General features: G+C 45.7%; 1 protein-coding gene across 1 annotated transcript in view; it reads right to left on the bottom strand.

Moving 5' to 3' along the window:
• The window catches only part of KCNH8 (potassium voltage-gated channel subfamily H member 8), a 666,710-nt gene that overhangs the window by 337,940 nt on the left and 308,029 nt on the right, over positions 1 to 20,741 (bottom strand). Inside the window, exon 5 of the mRNA XM_069729971.1 lies at positions 20,227 to 20,467. Within this exon, the coding sequence (XP_069586072.1) occupies positions 20,227 to 20,467 (241 nt within the window). The remainder of the gene's footprint in view (positions 1 to 20,226; positions 20,468 to 20,741) is intronic.

Here is a 20,741-nt window from a genome sequence, read left to right as displayed (position 1 = left end):
GTGAGCAAGCGTCCATCTGCCATTACTCAGCTGCAGGTGTCATCTCTGCACGGTGGACCCCGGACTGCGAACGCACCTTATATTCTCTTACATTATTATTTGGTGCATCCTGCCTGTCCTAACAAGTGGGTTGTATGATATTATATAGATGTTCATGTATTCTGTTTTTTAATATTCTGGTTCTAGAACCCACATATTTTAGAAGTTACAAGCCCGGCACTCGATTATATATGCTACATACCCTGAATTGCAGTTTAAAAATTCTTTGATGTTGAAAGTTTTATATCATTAGAAAATGAGAAGGTGAGGGTTTCTTGAGAATATGTGCACGTTTTGCAGGGGAATTGTCCACATTTGTAATAACCCATTACAGATAACCAATGGTATTTTATTGGGATGATAAAAGCTAGGGGACAAAGGAGCTGCCAAAGGTGGGTGCTCATCTTGGAACTATTTTGAAACCATTTTTAAAATAGTATCCATTGTGTTGTCATTTCTGAAAATATTCAAGTTGTGCTTTGCTATATCCTAAATTAATTTAAAATGGGAACTATAAGTAAGAACCAAAGTTGGTTGATGTGATGACTTCATGTTTTTTTCGCTTTTTATTAGAAGTCATAAGATCTTCCCTAGATTTATTATTTACTATTTTAGAAGCGCAATTTAAAATCCATTTGGAATATTTTCTTTTGTTTAAACAGTGTTTGATTAATTCTGATTCCCTATTAAATTAAGATTTCACTACATTGTACCTGCTGACTCCAGGTCTTTCTTTAACTTTCCATGGGTGGTCCTTGGCTCTTAGACAACTCTTCTGATAATTCTTTTCACTTCGGTGTCTGAAATCTTGTGAGGAGCACCTGGTCATGGCCAGTTTATGACGAAAGGTTGTTCTGTCCACTTCTGGATCACGGCCCAGACAGTGCTCACATGGACTTTCAGTAGTTTAGAAATAATTCTGTAGCCAATTACATCAGTATGTTTTGCAACACTATGGTTGTGAGAGTCTTGAGATAACAAATTGCTGGTTTTACCCATCATGAGATGTTTCATGTTTTGCACCTTGGTAATTAGACATCTTTCTATAGGCCATAAGTTTCTAATTACTGATAGATTTCAGCTGGCATCTTGACTTTCCATGGCTTTTTGCATCTTTAGTCATGTATTTAATACTTTTTCCCTGTGTCATTTCTCATGATTACACCTAATGTATGGATGTACATGTGTACAGATATATACTCTACTAGCTATTGAACCCGTTCTATGCCCGGGTGGCGAGCATTTATATTGGTATATGGTCCCCATCCTGTCATGTGCTGCACCCATCCTGCATCCCCATCCTGTCATGTGCTGCACCCATCCTGCGTCCCCATCCTGTCATGTGCTGCTCCCATCATGCGCCCCCATTCTGACATGTGCTGCACCCATCCTGCACCTCCATTCTGACATGTGCTGCACCCATCCTGCGCCTCCATCCTGTCATGTGTTGCACCCATCCTACGCCTCCATTCTGTCATTTGCTGCTCCCATCCTGCGTCCCCATCCTGTCATGTGCTGCTTCCATCCTGCACCCCCATTCTGTCATGTGCTGCTGCCATCCTGCACCCCCGTTCTGTCATGTGCTGCTCCCATCCAGCGCCACAGTTCTTTAATTTGCTGCTCCCATCCATATGCCCCATACGCTGCTCCATAAAGGTTTATGGTCCCCATAGGATGCTCCACAGTATATGCCCCCATACACTGCTCCATAAAGGTTTATGGCCCCCATAAGATGCTCCATAGTGTATGCCCCGTACGCTGTTCCATAAAGGTTTATGGCCCCCATAAGATGCTCCATGGTATATGCCCCGTACACTGCTCCATAAAGGTTTTTGGCCCCCATAAGATGCTTCATGGTATATGCCCCCATACACTGCTCCATAAAGGTTTTTGGCCCCATAAGATGCTCCATGGTATATGCCCCCGTTGTTGTGAATTCTGCTTTTGGGTTCCCTCCAGTGGTTGTAGGTGGTATTGCAGTTGTCCCTGAGTTGCAGTCCTGGCCAGGTGTATCTGCTGATTGCAGTTCTGACTGGGGTATTTAGGTGTGCAGGATTCATTAGTCCTTTCCAGTTGTCCATGGTTCTGGGAGGTTTTGGATCTTTGTCTGGTTCCTCCTGCCTTGCTGCCAATTCATTTTGTTTCTGTGGCACAAATGCTGTGTGCTTAATAATTCTGTGCTATTCATTTGTTTTCTAATGTCCAGCTTAGATTGTGTCAGTGTTTTCTCAGTCTTGTTGGATTCTCTGGAGTTGCAGATATATGCTCCACATCTTTAGTTAGATGGTGGAATTTTTTGTATTTTCTGTTGTGGATATTTTTGGAAGGGTTTTAATACTGACCGCTTAGTATCCTGTCCTCTCCTTTCCTATTTTAGCTAGAGCGGCCTCTCTTGCTAAATCCTGTTTCCTGCCTGCGTGTGTCTTTTCCTCTACTACTCACAGTCAATATTTGTGGGGGGCTGCCTATCCTTTGGGGTTCTGCTCTGAGGCAAGGTAGAATTCCTATTTCCATCTATAGGGGTATTTAGTCCTCCGGCTGTGTCGAGGTGTCTAGGATTTGTTAGGCACGCCCCACGGCTACTTCTAGTTGCGGTGTTAAGTTCAGGATTTGCGGTCAGTACAGTTTCCACCAACTCAGAGAAAGTTCCATGCGGCTCCAAGGTCACCGGATCATAACACCCGTACACTGCTCCATTATGGTTGATGGCCCCCTGTTGTGAATTCTGTTGTCGGGCTCCCTCCTGTGGTCATGAATGGTACTTCGGCTGGTTCTGTCCATGGACTTCCTCTGGTGGGTGTTTCTGAGTTTCCTTCCACAGGTGACGAGGTTAATTCGTTAGCAGGCTGCGCTATTTAACTCCACTTAGATCTTTGCTCCATGCCACCTGTCAATGTTCCATTATTGGTCTAGTTCACTCCTGGATCGTTCTTGTGACCTGTCTTCCCAGCAGAAGCTTGTATTTCTTGGGTTTGCTATTTTTCTGTCCAGCTTGCTATTATTATTGTTGTCTTGCTTGCTGGAAGCTCTGGGACGCAGAGGGAGCGCCTCCGCACCGTGAGTCGGTGCAGAGGGTCTTTTGCGCCCTCTGCGTGGTCATTTTGTAGGTTTTTGTGCTGACCGCAAAGTAACCTTTCCTATCCTGGGTCTTTTCAGTAAGTCGGGCCTCACTTTGCTAAATCTATTTCATCTCTGTGTTTGTATTTTCATCTTTACTCACAGTCATTATATGTGGGGGGCTGCCTTTTCCTTTGGGGAATTTCTCTGAGGCAAGGTAGGCTTTATTTTCCTTCTTTAGGGCTAGCTAGTTTCTTAGGCTGTGCCGAGTTGCATAGGGAGCGTTAGGCGCAATCCATGGCTATTTCTAGTGTGTTTGATAGGATTAGGGATTGCGGTCAGCAGAGTTCCCACGTCCCAGAGCTCGTCCATTATTATCAGTTACTATCAGGTCATTCCGTGTGCTCTTAACCACCAGGTCCATTATTGTCCTGACCACCAGGTCATAACAGTACAGGTGGCACAAAGTATTAATGCATCTCAATAGAGGGATAGGAGAAGTTCTGAGACCATGTTTTTTTCTTTGCAGTGTGATTTGTCTCTCTTTTCCCCTTTACATCTGGGTGGTTCAGAACACAGGTGTAGACATGGACATTCAAGGTCTGTCCTCTTTGATGGATAATCTCACTATAAGTGTACAAAACATTCAAGATTTTGTGGTTCAGAATCCGATGTTGGAGCCTAGGATTCCAATTCCTGATTTGTTCTTTGGTGATAGATCTAAGTTCTTGAATTTCAAAAATAATTGTAAATTGTTTCTTGCCTTGAAACCTCGCTCCTCAGGTGACCCTGTTCAATAAGTAAAGATCATTATTTCTTTGTTACGTGGTGACCCTCAAGACTGGGCATTTTCCCTTGCGCCAGGAGATCCGGCATTGCGTGATGTTGATGCGTTTTTTCTGGCGCTTGGATTGCTTTATGACGAACCTAATTCAGTGGATCAGGCAGAGAAAATCTTGCTGGCTCTGTGTCAGGGTCAGGATGAAGCGGAGATATATTGTCAGAAGTTTAGAAAGTGGTCTGTGCTCACTCAGTGGAATGAATGTGTCCTGGCAGCAATCTTCAGAAAGGGTCTCTCTGAAGCCCTTAAGGATGTCATGGTAGGATTTCCCATGCCTGCTGGTCTGAATGAGTCTATGTCTTTGGCCATTCAGATCGATCGACGCTTGCGTGAGCGTAAATCTGTGCACCATTTGGCGGTACTATCTGAGCATGGGCCTGAGCCTATGCAATGTGATAGGACTTTGACCAGAGCTGAACGGCAAGAACACAGACGTCAGAATGGGCTATGTATTTACTGTGGTGATTCCACTCATGCTATCTCCGATTGTCCTAAGCGCGCTGGGCGGTTCGCTAGGTCTGCCACCATTGGTACGGTACAGTCTAAATTTCTATTGTCCGTTACTCTGATTTGCTCTTTGTCATCCTATTCTGTTATGGCATTTGTGGATTCAGGCGCTGCCCTGAATTTGATGGACTTGGAGTATGCTAGGCGCTGTGTTTTTCTTGGAGCCCTTGCAGTATCCTATTCCATTGAGGGGAATTGATGCTACGCCTTTGGCCAAGAATAAGCCGCAGTACTGGACCCAATTGACCATGTGCATGGCTCCTGCACATCAGGAGGATATCCGCTTTCTGGTGTTGCATAATCTGCATGATGTGGTTGTTTTGGGGTTGCCATGGCTACAGGTTCATAATCCAGTATTGGACTGGAAATCTATGTCTGTGTCCAGCTGGGGTTACCAGGGGGTACATGGTGATGTTCCATTTTTGTCTATCTCGTCTTCCACTCCTTCTGAAGTTCCAGAGTTTTTGTCGGATTATCGGGATGTATTTGATGAGCCCAAAGCCAGTGCCCTACGTCCTCATAGGGATTGCGATTGTGCAATTAATTTGATTCCTGGTAGTAAGTTTCCTAAAGGCCGATTGTTCAATTTATCTGTGCCAGAACACGCCGCTATGCGGAGTTATATAAAGGAATCCTTGGAGAAAGGCCATATTCGCCCGTCGTCATCACCGTTAGGAGCAGGGTTCTTTTTTGTGGCCAAGAAGGATGGTTCTTTGAGACCTTGTATTGATTACCGCCTTCTCAATAAAATTACAGTCAAATTTCAGTATCCTTTGCCGTTGCTGTCCAATTTGTTTGCTCGTATTAAGGGGGCTAGTTGGTTCACCAAGATAGATCTTCGAGGGGCGTATAATCTTGTGCGTATTAAACAAGGCGATGAATGGAAAACAGCATTTAATACGCCCGAGGGCCATTTTGAGTACCTGGTTATGCCATTCGGGCTTTCCAATGCTCCATCAGTATTTCAGTCCTTTATGCATGACATCTTCCGAGAGTACCTGGATAAATTCCTGATTGTGTATTTGGATGATATTTTGGTCTTTTCGGATGATTGGGAGTCTCATGTGAAGCAGGTCAGAATGGTGTTCCAGGTCCTTCGTGCGAATTCCTTGTTTGTGAAGGGGTCAAAGTGTCTCTTTGGAGTTCAGAAGGTTTCATTTTTGGGGTTCATTTTTTCCCCTTCTACTATCGAGATGGGCCCTGTTAAAGTCCAGGCCATTTATGATTGGACTCAGACGACATCTGTGAAGAGCCTGCAAAAGTTCCTGGGCTTTGCTAATTTTTATCGGCGCTTCATCGCTAATTTTTCTAGTGTTGCTAAACCGTTGACTGATTTGACCAAGAAGGGTGCTGATGTGGTCAATTGGTCTTCTGCAGCTGTAGAGGCTTTTCAGGAGTTGAAGCGTCGTATTTCTTCTGCCCCTGTGTTGTGCCAGCCAGATGTTTCGCTCCTGTTTCAGGTTGAGGTTGATGCTTCTGAGATTGGAGCTGAGGCTGTTTTGTCGCAAAGAAGTTCTGATGGCTCGGTGATGAAGCCATGTGCTTTCTTTTCTAGAAAGTTTTCGCCTGCTGAGCGCAATTATGATGTTGGTAATCGAGAGTTGTTGGCCATGAAGTGAGCATTCGAGGAGTGGCGTCAATGGCTTGAAGGAGCCAAGCATCGCGTGGTGGTCTTGACAGATCACAAGAATTTGACGTATCTTGAGTCTGCCAAACGGTTGAATCCGAGACAGGCTCGATGGTCGTTATTTTTCTCCCGTTTTGATTTTGTGGTTTCGTACCTTCCGGGCTCTAAGTATGTGAAGGCTGATGCCCTGTCAAGGAGTTTTGTGCCTGACTCTCCGAGTGTTCCTGAGCTGGCGGGTATTCTCAAAGAGGGGGTAATTTTGTCTGCCATCTCCCCTGATTTGCGGCGGGTGCTGCAAAAATTTCAGGCTGATAGACCTGACCGTTGCCCAGCGGAGAAACTGTTTGTCCCTGATAGATGGACTAGTAGAGTTATCTCTGAGATTCATTGTTCAGTGTTGGCTGGGCATCCTGGAATCTTTGGTACTAGAGATTTGGTGGCTAGATCCTTTTGGTGGCCGTCTTTGTCACGGGATGTGCGTTCTTTTGTGCAGTCCTGTGGGACTTGTGCTCGGGCTAAGCCCTGCTGTTCTCGTGCCAGTGGGTTGCTTTTGCCCTTGCCGGTCCCGAAGAGGCCCTGGACGCATATTTCTATGGATTTTATTTCGGATCTCCCCGTCTCTCAAAAGATGTCGGTCATTTGTGTGGTTTGTGATCGCTTTTCTAAGATGGTCCATTTGGTACCTTTGTCTAAATTGCCTTCCTCCTCTGATTTGGTGCCATTGTTTTTCCAGCATGTGGTTCGTTTACATGGTATCCTGGAGAACATCGTTTCTGACAGAGGTTCCCAGTTTGTTTCGAGGTTTTGGCGATCCTTTTGTGCTAGGATGGGCATTGATTTGTCTTTTTCCTTGGCTTTCCATCCTCAGACAAATGGCCAAACCGAACGAACTAATCAAACTTTGGAAACATATCTGAGATGCTTTGTTTCTGCTGATCAGGATGATTGGGTGTCCTTTTTGCCATTGGCTGAGTTCGCCCTTAATAATCGGGCCAGCTCGGCTACTTTGGTTTCGCCGTTTTTCTGCAATTCTGGTTTCCATCCTCGTTTCTCTTCAGGGCAGGTTGAGTCTTCGGACTGTCCTGGTGTAGATACTGTGGTGGATAGGTTGCAGCAGATTTGGACTCATGTGGTGGACAATTTGACATTGTCCCAGGAGAAGGCTCAACGTTTCGCTAACCGCCAGCGCTGTGTGGGTCCCCGACTTCGTGTTGGGGATTTGGTTTGGTTGTCGTCTCGTTTTGTTCCTATGAAGGTTTCCTCTCCTAAGTTTAAGCCTCATTTCATTGGTCCGTATAAGATTTCTGAGCTTATCAATCCTGTGTTATTTCGTTTGGCCCTTCCTGCTTCTTTTGCCATCCATAATGTGTTCCATAGGTCGTTATTGCGGAGATACGTGGCGCCTGTGGTTCCATCCGTTGATCCTCCTGCCCCGGTGTTGGTTGAGGGGGAGTTGGAGTATGTGGTGGAGAAGATTTTGGATTCTCGTGTTTCGAGACGGAAACTCCAGTACCTTGTCAAGTGGAAGGGTTATGGTCAGGAAGATAATTCCTGGGTTTTTGCCTCTGATGTTCATGCTGCCGATCTGGTTCGTGCCTTTCATTTGGCTCATCCTGGTCGGCCTGGGGGCTCTGGTGAGGGTTCTGTGACCCCTCCTCAAGGGGGGACACTGTTGTGAATTCTGTTGTCGGGCTCCCTCCTGTGGTCATGAATGGTACTTCGGCTGGTTCTGTCCATGGACTTCCTCTGGTGGGTGTTTCTGAGTTTCCTTCCACAGGTGACGAGGTTAATTCATTAGCAGGCTGCGCTATTTAACTCCACTTAGATCTTTGCTCCATGCCACCTGTCAATGTTCCAGTATTGGTCTAGTTCACTCCTGGATCGTTCTTGTGACCTGTCTTCCCAGCAGAAGCTAAGTTTCAGCTTGTATTTCTTGGGAACAGAAACACATGGGCTACTTGCACAGTGAACAAGTCTGTAGGAACATGTTCACACACCACCAAGAAACCTGAAGACACAAAAGAGAATAGTAAAACCAAAAACACTCTGTTAGGTCTCGAGTTCCCGCTTCTGCACAGGGGGAATCTCGAGCCATCTCCGCTGCGGTCTCCCATTCTTATCCAGCCGCAGTGGAGTCTGCTCAGCAGGGACGTCGGTCCCAGCGTCTTGCTCAGTCTCACGCTGTACAGAGAGTTACTGCTGCTTCTTCAGCTTCTGCCATTAAAGTCAGTGCTGGTCAGCAGCGAGCGGACTTCTCTGGGACTAAGTCCTTGTCTGCACACACTGAGCATGCCCAGGGCAAGATCTCCCGTTGGAGATCGAGGGTCATGTGCTCAGGCTCTGCAGCACATTCCATTGGTCCTCTTGGCAGGTCTTGGAAGGGCAAAGTTTCTGTGGCCACTTCCTGTACTGCAACTATATAAACTGCGCATGACCGCACGGCCATGCGCTAGTGTACAATTGTTAATGTGTGTATGTTGTGAGTGCAAGTCGTCCTTGGATACCCCTACCCTATTGAATGTCTGTTCGCGGAAGGTGTATGGTTGCTATCTAGCGCCCGACTTAGCCTACAGCACGAATCACACATTACAGCGTCCAGTTGCTGTGACCACCAGTACGGCGCCGTGCACTTCCTCTGTGCTTTCCTTACCCAAGCCTGGGTGGTTAGTGGCGTTCGTCAGTGCGGCACCGCATGCACTCTGGTGCCTTAAAATCGTTATTTAGTTTCCTTACACACCCAGTTGCGGTGTTATGCCAGCAAGGGTCTAATCGGACTTCAATCCTAGTTGGGGTTGAGTTCGCTGACTACTTGCTCGCGCTCTATGTGCGGTACCGCGGTCCTGTGACGCAACAGGATCGCTTCCTTCACGTGGGTGAAGTTTAACCCACGTGTGTATACTTATGAGTACCGCCATATAGTCCGTCGTTACTTGGCAGCAGGTTCCATCTCTGCACGGTGGACCCCGGGCTGCGAACACACCATACTCTATCTGTCTTAATATTTGGTGCGTTCCGCTAGCCCTAACATTACACTAGCGCCAGGGTCTGGCTAGTAATGACGGACAAACAGCAATCCTTGCGGTATATTCAGCAGCTGGAAGGTAGGTTGGCGGCTCTTGAGAGCGCAACCTCAGCTGTGGATGTTACCGCGGTTGCTGTATAGGCTGCTAGCGTGGCTGCAGCAACCCTGTCCATTGCCACCCCTGCTCCGACATTTTCTCGCCTCCTGCTGCCAGAAAAATTTTCTGGTGATAGCAAATTTTGTAGGGGATTTGTGAGTCAGTGCTCTATTCACCTCGAGCTCCTGGCTGCACGTTTTCCCACAGAGCGGGCTAAGGTGGGATTTATAGTGTCTCTCTTGTCGGACAGGGCATTGGAATGGGCTATGCCACTGTGGGAGCGTGGCGATCATGTGGTGCAGAGTGCTCCGCTGTTTCTGAGCACTCTGAAACAGGTCTTTTTAGGACCTCAAGTCACCCATGATACGGCGCTCCAACTGCTGGCATTAACTCAGGGTGAGTCCTTGGTCAGTCAATTCGACGTCCAATTCCGCACTTTAGCTTCTGAGCTGGATTGGTCGGATAAAGCTCTTATCCCCATATTTTGGAGGGGCCTGGCTGACCACGTTAAGGACGCTCTGGCCACTAGGGAGATTCCTGCCACACTGGAGGAGTTAATAACTGTCTCCACTCGAATTGACCTCCGTTTTAACGAGCGGAGGTTAGAGCGATCCCAGTGTAGGCAGAGGTTTCGGCTGGCTCCTACCTTCGCCAAACCTCTGGAATTTCCGGTCCTGGTTCCTGAGTCACATGAGGCCAGGGAAGTGTCACAAGCGGGATCTAAGTCCCGGACCGCTTGTGCACTCAAGGTCTGTCATGTTTGCCAGCAGTCAGGACATCTAGCCACCAGATGTTCTCAGCGATCGAGGAAACGTCAGCGTTTAGTGGTAGTAGGTGGAGGTACACTAAACACGGCGACGTTTGCCTCTAAATTGTCCTTTAAGGGGACAATTACTATAGGCTCATTCTCCCACTCGGTAGAGCTCTGCGTGGATTCTGGGGCGGAGGGCAATTTTATGTCTTCTGCCTTCGCCCAATGTCACGCAATACCCCTGGTTATGCTAGCTCAACCAGTAATGGTACGAGTGGTGAATGGGTCGGCACTGCCCTCACAGATAACACATCAGACCATTCCTTTTACTCTGTCCATGTCGCCATCTCATCAGGAGATTATATCTCTGCTCGTCATTCCTGAGGGAATTGATGAGGTCCTGTTGGGAATACATTGGCTACGGTACCACTCTCCTCATATCGAGTGGTCCTCTGGCAGAATCCTGGGATGGGGCGAATCTTGTGGGGGTAGTTGTCACAGGGAGTGCGTTCAGGTTGCCACTACAGAGTTACCCGCAGATCTTTCCTCTCTCCCCAAGCAGTATTGGTCTTATGCAGATGTGTTCTCCAACAAGGCGGCAGAGACCCTTCCGCCCCATCGCCCCTATGACTGTCCTATTGATCTCTTGCCTGGTGCTGAGCCTCCCCGGGGTCGAGTCTATCCGCTATCTCTCCCGGAGACGGAGGCAATGTCACAGTACATCCAGGAAAATCTGGCAAGAGGATTCATTAGGAAGTCAGTGTCACCTGCTGCGGCAGGGTTCTTCTTCGTGCAGAAGAAGAATGGAGAATTGCGTCCATGCATAGACTACAGGGGTCTTAACGCCATCACCGTTAAGAACAAGTATCCTTTGCCCTTGATATCTGAGCTCTTCGATAGGCTTCGGGGAGCAAGGGTATTTACTAAATTAGATCTGCGGGGTGCTTACAACCTGATTCGCATCCGTGAGGGGGACGAATGGAAGACGGCTTTTAACACCAGGGATGGGCACTATGAATATCTGGTGATGCCCTTCGGGCTCTGTAATGCCCCAGCCGTTTTCCAAGACTTTGTGAACAATATCTTCCGGGATATGCTTTCCACCTCGGTCGTAGTCCATCTGGATGATATTCACATCTACTCTCCAGATATTGACTCCCACCGGAGAGATGTTTGCAAAGTCTTCGACCTCCTACGGGCAAACTCCCTCTATGCCAAGTTGGAGAAGTGTATGTTTGAGCAGGAGTCCTTACCTTTCCTAGGCTACATCATCTCTGCCCAGGGATTGGCTATGGATCCTGCCAAACTACAGGCTGTGATGGACTGGCAGGAACCCCATTCTCTTAAAGCGGTGCAGCGCTTTATGGGGTTCATTAATTATTATCGCCAGTTCATTCCACACTTCTCAACCTTGGTAGCTCCCTTGGTTGCCCTCACCATGAAGGGGGCGAATCCCAAATTGTGGTCTGAGGAGGTCTCCAAGGCCTTTAACTCTATAAAGTCACACTTCGCTAGCGCTCCCATCCTACATCGCCCCGATGTTGATAAGCCATTTATCATGGAGGTGGATGCCTCTTCTGTTGGTGCTGGAGCAGTCCTCTTCCAAAAGGATGCTCAAGGTCGGAAGCATCCTTGCTTCTTTTTCTCCAAGACCTTCTCACCAGCAGAGAGGAATTATATCATCGGGGACAGGGAGTTGCTAGCCATGAAGTTGGCTTTCTCGGAGTGGAGACATCTCTTGGAGGGTGCACGTTTTCCCTTCCAAGTCTTCACAGACCATAAAAATTTGGTGTACCTGCAGACAGCCCAGCGGTTGAATTCTCGCCAGGCCAGATGGTCCTTATTCTTCTCCCGGTTTCATTTCACCCTCCATTTTCTTTCTGGGGAGAAGAACATTCGGGCCGACGCTCTCTCTCGCTCCGTTGTGTCATCTGCGGAGGAGGAGGAGGAGCCTCGGCTTATTGTCCCCACCGAGAGCTTGAGAACTGTGGCCCCGGTTTCGCTTGAGTCTGTGCCCCCGTGCAAGACTTTTGTTCCATCCAATTTGCGACCGGAGGTTCTCTCTTGGGCACACTCGTCCAGGGTGGGTGGACATTTTGGTACCAAAAGGACATCTGAGTTACTGGCGAGGACGTACTGGTGGCCGCATATGGCTCGTGATGTTGCAGAGTATGTTCGGGCGTGTGTCTCTTGCGCCAAGAACAAGACTCCTCGGCAACGGCCAGCTGGTTTGCTTTATCCTCTGCCGGTGGCGGACAGGCCCTGGGAGATGGTCGGGATGGACTTTGTGGTGGGCTTACCCAAGTCTCGTAACTGCACCATTATCTGGGTGATCACCGACCATTTTTCCAAAATGGTGCACTTGGTGCCTCTTCCACGGCTACCTTCTGCACGGGCGTTGGCTGTCTTGTTCGTCAAGCATATCTTTCGCCTACACGGTATGCCAGACAAAATTGTTAGTGACCGGGGTCCCCAGTTTGCGTCTCGATTCTGGAGAGAGCTTTGTCGTCTACTCAGTATTGAGTTGAATCTCTCTTTGGCATATCATCCCGAGACGAATGGGTTGGTAGAGAGGGCCAACCAGACCTTGGTCACATATTTACGACATTTTGTTTCTGCCAGGCAGGATGACTGGGCATCCTTGCTACCGTGGGCAGAGTTTGCACTTAACAATGCCGTAGCCGATTCTACTGGTCAGACTCCATTCCTCCTAAATTACGGCCAGCATCCGCGTGTTCCTGTGCCCATGCCTGTGTCTTCTGCTGACTCCAGGGTGGCAGACGGGGCTGTGGAGGCACGGGACATTTGGGACCGCACACAGGATGCCATTCGGGCCTCCAAAGAGAGAATGAGGTCCTCTGCCAATGTTCATCGGCGTCCCGCTCCGACCTTTGCTCCTGGCAACTTGGTGTGGCTCTCCGCCCGTAACATCAGGCTGCGAGTTGAGTCCACTAAGTTTGCTCCTCGCTACTTGGGTCCCTTCAAGGTCCTCGAACAGGTTAGTCCTGTGGTCTACTGTTTGGCTCTTCCTCCAGGCTTGGGTATCACCGACACCTTTCATGTGTACCTCTTGAAACCCGTATACATGTCCCGGTTTTCCGAGTCATCTGCCGGGACATCGGGTTCGTCTACGGACGATTACGAGGTGAACGCTATTTTGGGGTGCAAGGTGGTACGCGGCAAAAAGTTCTATCTGGTGGATTGGAAGGGTTATGGCCCAGAGGACAGGTAATGGGAGCCTGCTGAAAACATTCGGGCCCCACAGCTCATTGCTGCCTTCGAGCGTAGCGAGGCCCAAGGAGGGGGGGCCCTAGGAGGGGGGTAATGTTAGGTCTCGAGTTCCCGCTTCTGCACAGGGGGAATCTCGAGCCATCTCCACTGCGGTCTCCCATTTTTATCCAGCCGCAGTGGAGTCTGCTCAGCAGGGACGTCGGTCCCAGCGTCTTGCTCAGTCTCACGCTGTACAGAGAGTTACTGCTGCTTCTTCAGCTTCTGCCATTAAAGTCAGTGCTGGTCAGCAGCGAGCGGACTTCTCTGGGACTAAGTCCTTGTCTGCACACACTGAGCATGCCCAGGGCAAGATCTCCCGTTGGAGATCGAGGGTCATGTGCTCAGGCTCTGCAGCACATTCCATTGGTCCTCTTGGCAGGTCTTGGAAGGGCAAAGTTTCTGTGGCCACTTCCTGTGCTGCAACTATATAAACTGTGCATGACCGCACGGCCATGCGCTAGTGTACAATTGTTAATGTGTGTATGTTGTGAGTGCAAGTCGTCCTTGGATACCCCTACCCTATTGAATGTCTGTTCCCGGAAGGTGTATGGTTGCTATCTAGCGCCCGACTTAGCCTACAGCACGAATCACACATTACAGCGTCCAGTTGCTGTGACCGCCAGTACGGCGCCGTGCACTTCCTCTGTGCTTTCCTTACCCAAGCCTGGGTGGTTAGTGGCGTTCGTCAGTGCGGCACCGCATGCACTCTGGTGCCTTAAAATCGTTATTTAGTTTCCTTACACACCCAGTTGCGGTGTTATGCCAGCAAGGGTCTAATCGGACTTCAATCCTAGTTGGGGTTGAGTTCACTGACTACTTGCTCGCGCTCTATGTGCGGTACCATGGTCCTGTGACGCAACAGGATCGCTTCCTTCACGTTGGGTGAAGTTTAACCCACGTGTGTATACTTATGAGTACCGCCATATAGTCCGTCGTTACTTGGCAGCAGGTTCCATCTCTGCACGGTGGACCCCGGGCTGCGAACGCACCATACTCTATCTGTCTTAATATTTGGTGCGTTCCGCTAGCCCTAACACACTCAGTTTGAAAAAAAAATTTTGTAGTAATCCGCAAGTGCTAGTAAAAGATGTAAAAAACAGGGTATTTGGTTGATACGTTTTTTGCAAAAAATGTATACTAAGCTGCTCTACCAAACTTCACGGTATACCCATATCAGAGCAGTCCTAACTAATGCAATCCCTATCTGATGTATTTAAATACCTGTTCATCTGTATATTACCTGTGTGAACAGGGTTCAGAGAGGAAAAATCCATGTGTGCATACAGAGTAGAACAGCTTTGCGCCCTCTGCGTGGTCTTTTTGTAGGTTTTTGTGCTGACCGCAAAGTAACCTTTCCTATCCTGGGTCTGTTCAGTAAGTCGGGCCTCACTTTGCTAAATCTATTTCATCTCTGTGTTTGTATTTTCATCTTTACTCACAGTCATTATATGTGGGGGGCTGCCTTTTCCTTTGGGGAATTTCTCTGAGGCAAGGTAGGCTTTATTTTCCTTCTTTAGGGCTAGCTAGTTTCTTAGGCTGTGCCGAGTTGCATAGGGAGCGTTAGGCGCAATCCACGGCTATTTCTAGTGTGTTTGATAGGATTAGGGATTGCGGTCAGCAGAGTTCCCACGTCCCAGAGCTCGTCCGTTATTATCAGTTACTATCAGGTTATTCCGTGTGCTCTTAACCACCAGGTCCATTATTGTCCTGACTACCAGGTCATAACAGCCCCCATAAGATGCTCCGCTATATATGCCCCCGTACACTGCTCCATTATGGTTTATGGCCCCCATAAGATGCTCTAGAGTGTATGCCACGTACACTGCTCCATTATGGTTGATGGCCCCCATAAGATGCTCCATGGTATATGCCCCCATACACTGCTCCATTATGGTTTATGGCCCCCATAACATGCTCTATAGTGTATGCCCCGTATGCTGCTGCAATATATTAAAAAAAAATATACCATACTCACCTATCGTCGCTGGGCGCCGAGTGCTGGGGGGCCTGAGCAGGCGAGGACACCGGTGCGTTGTGGGGGTCAGGTGCCAGTATTGCCGCTAGCTCAGGCCCCCCAGCACTTGCTATATTCACCTGGCCCGTTCCACCGCTGCGCGCCGCCATCTTCCGGGTCCGCTGGCTGTGACTGGTCAGTCAGAGGGCGGCGCGCATTAAGCGCATCATCGAGCCCTCTGAACTGAACGTCACAGGCTGAGGACCGGGACACGGAGACGGAGCTGCACGCAGCGCTGGAACGGGGGACAGGTGAATATAGCCGATACTTACCCTCCTGGCGGTCCCTGCCTCTCCGTTGGAGATCGCGGTGTGCGTTCAGTGTTTATGCATACTGCGATCTCCTGGGAGCGTCACTCTAAGGAGGCCAGACTGCGTCGGTGCTTGCGCTTGCGCAGTCTATAAAGGCTTCGGACAGAGTGACGCTCCCAGCGTTATATTATAGATGTCATGCTGCAGCATTTTACCATAACTGTGAAACAGTGTCTGCCTCATTAATGAATTTATTGCAAGGCCTGGTGTACATGTTTATCATAATTTAATCCACGTTGGGGTATAAATTATGATGAATTTGTTGGGACACGTGACCATGCCCTATCCTGTCCAAGCCCTATCCTGTCCAAGCCCTGTTTACTTTTCACTACTTATGGTTATTCCATTTTGGGAAGTTTCAAGCACTTTCAAGTTAGAATTCTGGTGAAAACTGCTTGATGGATCAGACCCACGTGTTCCTCATGAGCCAAGTGTCTGCAGTGAAGCTGAGTTGCTGCTACAGCAAAAAAAAACTTCAGCATATTGATGTTATCTCTTACAGTTAAAAGAATGTGCTTTAAATGAGTTGCCATGTTGACTCTTTATTTGGAATCACCATAATTTATGAGTCTTACAATATTTATATGAATACGTAAACTTCTCAGAATTATTATAGGATTTATGAAAGTGATCTTGTACTTTGGGCTATATATGGATTGAAAAATTACTTGCTCAATAAAATATGTTCCTCACAAAATAATTACTGGTTCCTTATGTTTTGAAGCTACTGCAAGAAATAAAAACATACAGGAAATTCTTTTTCATGTTCAGCCAAGAGTTCCATATTACAAATTGAGAGGAACATATTAGATTTTAACTTTGTTTGATGAATCTTGGAAGTAGTGTAGGACATTCTCTTTCACTTGCATTTATAAAGTCAGATAGTGTTTTAGATTAATGCAAAAAAAGGTTCTGTGACCTTGATACTATGTCTAACCCTGTAAAGCAATATGTGCGTCCAAACAAAATAGCTTCTATGTACTGTAGTTGTTAAAATTGAGCTATTACATCTAACTTGCTTACTTTCTTGGAGAGGGCTATGCACATCTTATATTTTAATAATAATCTTATTTCTATTTGGCTTTAGTTTAGAGCTATGAAACAGGTTAAGCACAATCTGTATTTTACAGGTTTTCAAAAGCGACATAAACTCTATTTACATTTGCAATCAAAATTATTCAACCTCCATTGCAAATTAGGTTTATTAGCACAATTTGAAAACTTTCTGTTGTTCACAATAAATAAATAAAACAAGAACGATTTAAATTGCTTGACATAGTTAATATAATAAGTGGCTTCCTAAAATTAAACTCAGAATGCCATTTTTATTATCTACTACAGCTTTAGGGTATGTGTACACGTAGTTGGAATCTCTGCGGATTTTTCTGCACCTGTTTTGAGAAATCCACAGGTAAAAAGCACTGCGTTTTAAGTGTGGATTTACTGCAGATTTACCGCGGATTTTATGCGGTTTTTGTGCGGATTCCACCTGCGGTTTTACACCTGCGGATTCCTATTATGGAGCAGGTGTAAACCGCTGCAGAATCCACACAATGAATGAACATGCTGAGGAATTAAACAAGCAGTGTTTCCGTGTGTTTTTTCCCCAGCATGTACACTGCAGATTTTGTTTTCCATGGGTTTACATGGTACTGTAAACTCATGGAAAACAGCTGCGAATCCGCAGCGTCAAAGCCACTGTGGATCCACAGCAAAATCCCTAACGTGTGCACATATCCTGAGAATTATTTAACACCCTATATAGAACCCCTCCCTCAAGTACACCTGACATGACTAATCTAGAGGCTGACCAGTCATGAGATAAAAAACATCAAACACCGGGACTGGCTAGAGGTTTGTTGACTGTGACATTTGTTTGCATAACAGAAATATGAATAATAGAGATGAGCAAATCTCTTGAAATTTGAAGAATGAATATATGCCAGTTTTTTTTCTGGACTTACTATGGCAATTTTTCCTACCATCATGTGAAATAATATGACAGGACAAGCTCAGTTTTGAAAAATAGTTTTTGTGATACATCAACGCCATTCTGCAGTTATCTAGTATACTTATGTGATCAATTACAGTTAGTAGATTACCGCTACAAAACTTATTTTAAAGTTATAATGTGTGGAAGGTCTTTAAATGAAGATTTCCAAATGCTAAAATAAGAGATAAGATTTATTTCTAGGATGTTTTGCTTGGATTATCGTTGAGCAGAGGTGACTGCTTTATCTGTAACAAGCTTATCTTTACTCTCACATCCACGAATCCATATTTAAATGGAGCTTCTATACTCACACATTTACTCATTAGTCAATGACTGACACTTCATGAACGTGAAGTAGCTAATCTGATTTCTGATTTAATTAAAATAGAAAGTGGTAATCCATGTAAATCAAGTACATTGTAGTGATAAACATAAACTCAGGTGATTTTCAACCACTGTTGTCCATTAGTAGTTATTACTTTACACTAGACATGCTCACGATTGCCTAAAACCTTTTAATCTCCAGGTATAAATAATCAGTTACTTCCCTAAAAATAGTATGCCACAGTATTGACAATAACTAAGGTTAATGTCTACCATTAAAAGCAACTTGTTATGTGCAAAAATGCTTTTTACCTGCAAATATAGGGTCAATCTCTGTGTAAAGAGTGTTTAAATGCTGCCTGGCCACCTTACTGAAAGCACAGCTATTGGGAGAAAATTTACTTATTTCCTCCTGGGTGCTGCATTCTTTCAGTCATAGTGATGTGCACGGAGCGATTACAGTCAATGCTCTCACACATACAGTGACCGACAGTTCTCCCGGGCATGAGGACTGTGAACAGCGGTAACTCCCCGGCACCTTTCTTAACAGCTTTCTCAGCATAAATTGGCTGTAGAGTGAGCTGTCAATCAGTGTCAGAGAGTGGTTACAGCTTCCTCTCACAGTATATATAGACATGACGTAAGTCTTTGAAAATCGAGCGGAAAGTTAATTTCCTCCCAGTAGTCGTGTTTTCAGTAAGGTGGCCAGGCATAATTTTAACGCTCCTTACACATAGATTGACCCTATATCTGCAGGCAAGTAGCATTTTTGCACACGACTGGTTCACTATAAACACGTTAAACACTATTTTAAAAAAAATGTATTTACAGTTTAGGTGCTGCTGTGTAATAACTTACCATATTTATACATTGGCTGGAGCTTAGTTTCTAAAGCTTTAAATATCGAGGATAGACTCACAAAAGGTGAAAACTTAAAAAATTTAACTTTCTTGACATGGAAATGAGGGTAAGCCCCCGAGCTCCATAAGGTGTAGGAGGTCTTAAAAAATGCACATCGATGCTCCCAGTGTCGGCGGAAGCCGGAACTGCTAAGTTATGGATCTGCACAGCAGAGCAGCATCAACTCTATAGTTGCCACAGCTGAGTACTGCACATCTGCCCCCTGTTCAAATAGGTAGTGGATATGTCATACTCAGATGCGGCCACTATTCGCTCAACAGAATTGGGCAGCTCCATAACTATGCAGTTCCAGCAGCCACCGATACAGTAAACAGCTGTTTGGCAGGTGCACAGGATGTCTCAACTCCTTTATCATACATTGATGACTTATCCTAAAGATAATGTTAAATAGTGGACAACCTCTTTAAAACAATTTTCCCAAATTATGCCAAAGCTACTAAATAATAGACCATTTTAAAAAGAACCATTATTTACCCCACAAAACACCCAGTGCTTTAGTGCCCTTCATCCAATTATCACCACCAGTTTCTTTTCACTTCACTGCAGCAGTTACATGCCATCTATGCATGTGATTCTGCAGGCAATTACTTGCATTAAAGGTGTATGGACTGTGATTACTGAGACCATTGATCTAGTGGGTAGACAACACATGACTGCTGCTGGTGAGTAAGCAGAGGCTGGAAGGGAACAGAGAAGAATCAGTGTTGGGGGTTCTATTGTTACTTTAGACCATTTATTGTACTACTACAAGCTGTAATTACCCTGAAAAATTATTGTGAAAGGAACATTCTATGGAAAAATGCTTATACATTGGGTGAAATGATCTTTGCGCAACGCAAAAGAGCATTGCTTTTTGTGGTGGCGGTGCATCATCAGTATTGTGAGTTCCACACTATACTCATCCTTACAAAATCAGTGGCAGTCTATGTTCACTGAATAGCCTACTGCAGGACATTTACTGCAGTCTGTCTATGTAATTAGGCTATGTAACAACCGGAGATCAGCAAATGTTTACCGATCGGCGGTCATTTAGTGCTGAAAGTTGGGCTGTTAAAAATTTACCCATTGTCTACTGTAATTTTATCCAGTCGGGGACAACCTCTTTCAGTAATAACATTCTGGCTGCCTATTGCTAGAAAGAGCTTAGTTTACTGCATATTGTTTATACATTTACCTATATAATGAAACAGGGAGAAGTAATTTCTTTGGTACCTGGTAATAGGGGCAACATGCTCCAAAGTCATTATGCAACTGTATGTGCATGAAGGGACCATTGTTATAAACTTACATTAAGAGATTAATGACACATAACATGAACATAACAAACAATCCAAAAAAGAGAAAAAACAATGTATTGATTTAATATAATTAATTAAATATTGAAGGTAACACATTATATACTGGAGCAGAAAATGCAACAAACACTTATGGTCAATGAGAAGCAGATCTTACCTATAATAAAAAGAATCTCCACTGATATATCGCTAACTGTTGTGCTTCTTGTTGATGACAGGTCATCATTGTCCACAAAGGATACGTTGTAAGGTACAGTAACAGCAACATAAAACGTTGCTAATAATATAAGCCAGTCCCAGGCAGCTTTAAAAGTGCTAAAATGTAAAATGATGAACTTTGTTTTTTTTGCATCTGAAACTTTATATTCAGGAATTGCTGGTTTATCTACAAAAACATTCTGGAAGACAAAAGAAGAGCAAAAGATAACGTTATTTCTATCTGACACTGTGAAATGTACATCATTCTGTCAAATCACACACATATATATATATATATATATATTTATATATACTGTATACACACACTGCCCAAGGGTAATTTCTTCTTGCTGTGTAAACATTTAAATCTCCAAAACACATAGGGAATAAACACAGATCCCAATGGACCTATTCTAAGTTGGTCACAAATAGTTACAAAAAAGACAATTGTCCATATCACCTGCATGCGGTCTC

This window comes from Ranitomeya imitator, chromosome 6 (assembly GCF_032444005.1).
Source record: "Ranitomeya imitator isolate aRanImi1 chromosome 6, aRanImi1.pri, whole genome shotgun sequence".
In the NCBI taxonomy this organism is placed as follows: Eukaryota; Metazoa; Chordata; class Amphibia; order Anura; family Dendrobatidae; genus Ranitomeya; species Ranitomeya imitator.
This window is presented reverse-complemented; position numbering and strand designations above follow the sequence as displayed.